Source organism: Petaurus breviceps, unplaced genomic scaffold (assembly GCF_028583685.1).
Source record: "Petaurus breviceps papuanus isolate PSGF00001 unplaced genomic scaffold, PetGlider_PUasm1.0 186, whole genome shotgun sequence".
NCBI classification, from domain to species: Eukaryota; Metazoa; Chordata; class Mammalia; order Diprotodontia; family Petauridae; genus Petaurus; species Petaurus breviceps.
This window is the reverse complement of record NW_027185798.1, coordinates 18,710,031-18,714,803: the sequence shown is the minus strand read 5'-3', so window position 1 is coordinate 18,714,803 and position 4,773 is coordinate 18,710,031. Positions and strand designations below refer to the sequence as shown.

General features: G+C 49.4%; 1 protein-coding gene across 3 annotated transcripts in view; it reads right to left on the bottom strand.

Moving 5' to 3' along the window:
• The window catches only part of MYO1C (myosin IC), a 44,584-nt gene that overhangs the window by 5,004 nt on the left and 34,807 nt on the right, over positions 1-4,773 (bottom strand). For all 3 annotated transcript variants that reach the window (XM_069089691.1, XM_069089693.1, XM_069089692.1), the window contains exons 20-26: positions 4,542-4,655; positions 4,356-4,432; positions 3,146-3,214; positions 2,875-2,959; positions 2,236-2,395; positions 1,201-1,284; positions 110-203 (exon numbers count right to left, since the gene is read on the bottom strand). In XM_069089691.1, the coding sequence (XP_068945792.1) occupies positions 110-203; positions 1,201-1,284; positions 2,236-2,395; positions 2,875-2,959; positions 3,146-3,214; positions 4,356-4,432; positions 4,542-4,655 (683 nt within the window). The remainder of the gene's footprint in view (positions 1-109; positions 204-1,200; positions 1,285-2,235; positions 2,396-2,874; positions 2,960-3,145; positions 3,215-4,355; positions 4,433-4,541; positions 4,656-4,773) is intronic.

Sequence of the window (4,773 nt, the reverse complement as noted above, 5' to 3'; positions counted from 1 at the left end):
TTATGGGGAGGGGGGCAGAGAAAGGGGCATTATGGGGAGGGGCCCCAGAGAAAGGGGTATTATGGGGCAGGTGGGCCCAGGACAATGGTGGGAGGGTGGAATATCATACCAAGCCGAGTGTTGATGAAGAGTCTGGGGACACTCTGAGGGTAATTATCTTTCTTGCCCTTGAAAACCTCACTGGCCACAGCTTTCTGATGCAGCTAATGAGACAAGAGGGGCACTGAGTAACAGCCCAATAACTCCACACACCTTGTCCCTTGTTTTTCAATTCTTGTTCTTGCTTCTCCACAGCCTAGCATATTGCCTTGCACACAGTAGGCATTTTAATAATTGCTATCATTTATATAGTAATTTAAAGTTTGCAAAGCACTTAACATAGATTCTCTCATTTGATCCTTAACAACCCTGGGAGATAGGTGCTACTATTATCTCTATTTTACAGATGAGGAAACTGAGGCAGATGGAGGTTAAGTGACTTGCCCAAGGTCACAGAGCTAGCATGTGTCTGAGACAGGATTCGAACACAGGTCTTCCTGATTGCCAAGTCCAGTATGCTTTACTGCTCTAATAATAATGCACTACCAATACTAAATGCTCTGAACTCCTTCTCTTGATAAAGAAATGTATCTTCTTTCTGAGATGTCAGTGGGGAAAGAGACAAAGGCTCAGACCTGAGAACTCTGGATTCCTCTATATGTCCCATCTTCTCTTACCCTCCCATGTCCCCAGTACAGTGGGATTCAACATTTTTAAAGTACTAATAATATCCTGAAGAGGGAGAAAAGGTTTAGAGAAGATAGTGTTAGAATCAGGAAAATCTGTATTCATAAGCTGCCTTTGACACATATATGCTGTGTGACCACGGACACATCACTTAATTTATGAGCCTCAGTTTATTGATCTGTAAAATGAAAGGACCAGATAGTCTCAAAGGTCTTTGCCAGCTCTAAAGTTATGACCTTTCAGGCCCGTCCTTCTCTGTGCTGAGAACCTGCTTTTCCCTTGAGCTCTTTAACAGGGGGGATAGTGAATGTAGCTGGGTTCCAGTGTTGGCCTTGAGATCAAGTGATCCCATGACTTCTGCTAAGTGGCTCCATAACTCTGCTCCCAGCTCCTTCCCTCCCCCTACACACTGCCTTCCCTTCAGCTGATGGAGTATCTTTTTTCTTGTCTCTCATCCCCAGAAAACCAACTCACCTGCTGCTTCCATTCAGAACTGATGTTCCGGCAGTATTTCCACACCATGTTCCTCATACAGAGTTCCCTCAGCTGCTCAGATGCCTGGGAGGAGAGGAAATGAGGTCAGGGGGAGCAGGAGGGATGGCTGGGAGCTGTGGAGAGATGTCCCTGGGGAAAAAGTCCAAGGATGGAGCCAGGGACCAAACTGTCTGTCTCATCTATGACTCCGGCCCACATTGAAGATCCGAGTTCAAATCCTGAACCTGATACTACTATCCTTGTGACCTTGGGCATAGTCCTTTCATGCTCAGCTCAGTTTTCCTCCCCAGCAAAATAAAGGATCTGATCTAGAAGAGAGGTTGAGGGCTCTAGATTCTATTTAACTTTGACACCACTGGTCTAGAAGACCCCCAAGAACTCTTCCAGCTCAAAATCAATGATTCTATGAAGCTGAAGCTAGAGGGTCCTGGATTCAAATCCTACCTTTCCTCCTGACTACTAATGGGACCTTAGGAAAAAAAATCACGTAATTTCTGAGGATCTCAAGTTTTCCCATCTGTTAAAAAAAGAAGGTTGAAATAGACACCTGAGATCCAAGGTGACTATAAACGTTCTCAATTTTAAAATATCGTCCTCTCCAAACTCCTGTGGGCCTGCCACTTTCTACTATCCTGTTCTCGATGGCATGGATATGTTTTATCTCGTCAGCTAGTCCCCGAGGTGAAGGACTGGACCTCAGCGTGTCTGGCGCAGGGCTGGGTCAGTTCTCACTAAAGGATTATGGCTAGATTGGTCTGAGATTGAGGATTTAAGGAATCTGAAGACATTATCAGTGAGGAAACTGAAGCCTGGGGAGGCCACAGGGTCAGATTTCTATCTGGGAGGCTATGCAATCTGACTTCTTCACTTTAGAGATAAGGAAACTGAGGCAGTGACTTGCTTGCCCAGAGTCACACAGCTAGTAAGTGTCTGAGTTCAGAGTGGACCCCAAGCACCTCCCACTTCCAAGCCTATCACACTGATCGGCTTCTACATTGTCCAGCCTCCTCAGACCTCGTGCAGGGCAGGAGGAGGGGTGGGCCACGTTTTGTCCAGCACATTCCTGGGCAGGTGCCGCCGCAGATTCAGCAGGAAGGAGCACCGAACGAAATCCAAGAAGAAGGCATTTTTAGGGCACCTGGGTTCACGGCGAAGGATGAAGCCTTGGATTAGCCTTGGGGAGAGAGGAAGGAAAGAAGGGAGGTCAGCATGTTAATGAGAGCAGCTCACTGAGGATTTTCCTTCTAAAAAAGCTGGGTTTAAATCCTCTTCCATTGCTTACTTCCTGTGTAACTGTGGACAAGGCATTTGGGCCTCAGTTTCCTCCTCTGTGAAATGAGGGGGGTGGCTCAGAAAGCTTCTGAGGCCAGCTCCAACTCTAAAGCTATGATTTTGTGAGTCTCCTTTCTAAGGAAGGCAGCATGAATATTCATAGGCCCATTTTACAGGTAAGTAACTTATAGACCTGTCCAAGGCTACACAGCTGAGATGTAGAAAGTTTAGAGACCTTTGACCCATTGCTCTTCCCCACACACAACATCCCATTGTCATCATGGGGTGGGCGTGGGGATCCATCACCAGTAGGATACAGAAAGCCAACCCCTCCTCCCCAATCCCAATGGGGGACACTAGCAGGGGCCCCTCAAAACTCACTGACGGATCATGTGGGCCGCCCATTTCCTCTTGGCAGCTTTCCTCCGGCCCAGGGTCCCCCGCCACCACGACTGGATACAGATAGCTATAGAGTGAGCAGGTAACTGCTTATCTCCATTGTCTAAGCACAACCCTGAACCTGACCTTGGGCTCTTGCCCCTCAGGATCTGGGCCTCTGGCTTCATTCGGCAAGAAAAGACCCTGAACCCCCTCCTTGAACCTTCCATTCTCCTCTCCCCTGCCTCCACCTCCCTCCCCCAAATTTACTGACCTGCATGCTTCACTCGTAAGAATTTCTGCCTCCGATGGTATCCCCTCCATGATGCCTGGATCTTTGTAGCTGGGGTTTCAGAAAGTCAAGGAACAAACATTTACTCATCACTAGCATCATCTTAGAGTGTCCTGGAGTCAAGAGGGTCTGGGTTCAAAATTCCACTTTAGCCAGGTGACCTTGGGCAAGTCAGCTAGTTAGCTAGGTCTCAGTTTCCTCATCTGAAGAATCTCCAAATCTATGATTCTCTTATTCTCCTTACTGCACAGGCCCATAGTAGGTAACCTTTGGATCTCACCAAAGCCTATAAACCAGCTTTGTCCCTGGCTCTACAGAGTTTACCTCTAGTGTAAGAGAGTGCACATAGGTGACAAGGTAACAGCTGAAAGCCATGGCAGCTAGGTGGCGCCATAATGCACAGAGTGCTGGGCCTGGAGTCAGGAGGGCCTGAGTTCAAGTCTAGCCTCAGATACAGACTGACTGTGTGACTCTGGCTGAGTCACCTCTCTAAACCCTCACTTGCAGAGAAGAAGCTCACCAGCACTGAAGGAGCTCATTTCTGAATTGGGGTTCCCAACACCAGGGATACCACAGGTTCAGATCAACAAGAAAAGAAAGGCAAGTTCTAAACACATGGCACAGAGAGAAAGCAGCACCATCCTGGGAAGAGTAATGGCCTTGGAAGGGGCAGAGCCGGCCTTGGAGCCCTCCTGGGCCCAGCAGGGCCAGACTCTAAACCCAGGAGTTAAGCATACTTAGCACTCCCTACATCTCAGGGCTGGCAGAAACACTCTGCTGAGATGCTACAGAAGCCAGAGAAGAGAGCTCTCAAGGCCAGGTCAGGGAGGGAGCAGAAGCTGACAGCTGGGAGAGACTGCCGAGGCCATCTGAGAGTGACGTGTCCAAGGTCACCTGGGTGACGTTCAAAGGCAGGATCTGACCCCAGGTTCTCTGACTACCCACCCAAGAGTTACTTGCTCATGCCAACCTGCTGGAGGGGGAGGGAGATCCCAGCACAGCTTCAGAGCTAGAAGGGCCCAAGAGGAGAAGAGGGAGACCCCGGGAGTGATGCCATTTGCCCAAAGTCATTAAAGCAGGAATTGAACCCAAGTCCTTTGCTATATGGAGATGGCAGGACTGGGCAAAAATAGAATCCCAAGGAAAGGGCCCCCCCAGACTGGGATGACGGTCCCACCCCTAGGACTCTTACCCAGACTCTGCTTCCTCACTTCCAGAGCATCTTCTGTGGCAAAAAGCGTCTTGGGGAATCGAATGAAGATCTTGGTTCTGCAGGAGGGAACCCAATCTGGTCACAGCTGCCGGCAGCCGCTCCCCCCCAGGCCTCTTTGCAGTGACGGCCACACCATGAGGCCCCAGGGAGGGACCCACTACTCACTTGCCCAGCTTGTATTCCTCGGGCTTGTAGCCAAGGTGTTGGATCAAAACTGAAACCCCATCCTGTGGTCGCCCATCCCAGGTGGGCCATGTCTCGGGACACAAGGACTTGTACCTGCAGAGGAGACAGAACAAACACTAGCCTCATTCAGCACTCAGGAGAGAGAAGGAGTATGTGATTGTGTTTGTGTGTGTGTGTGTGTGTGTGTGTGTGTGTGTGTGTGTGTGTGTGT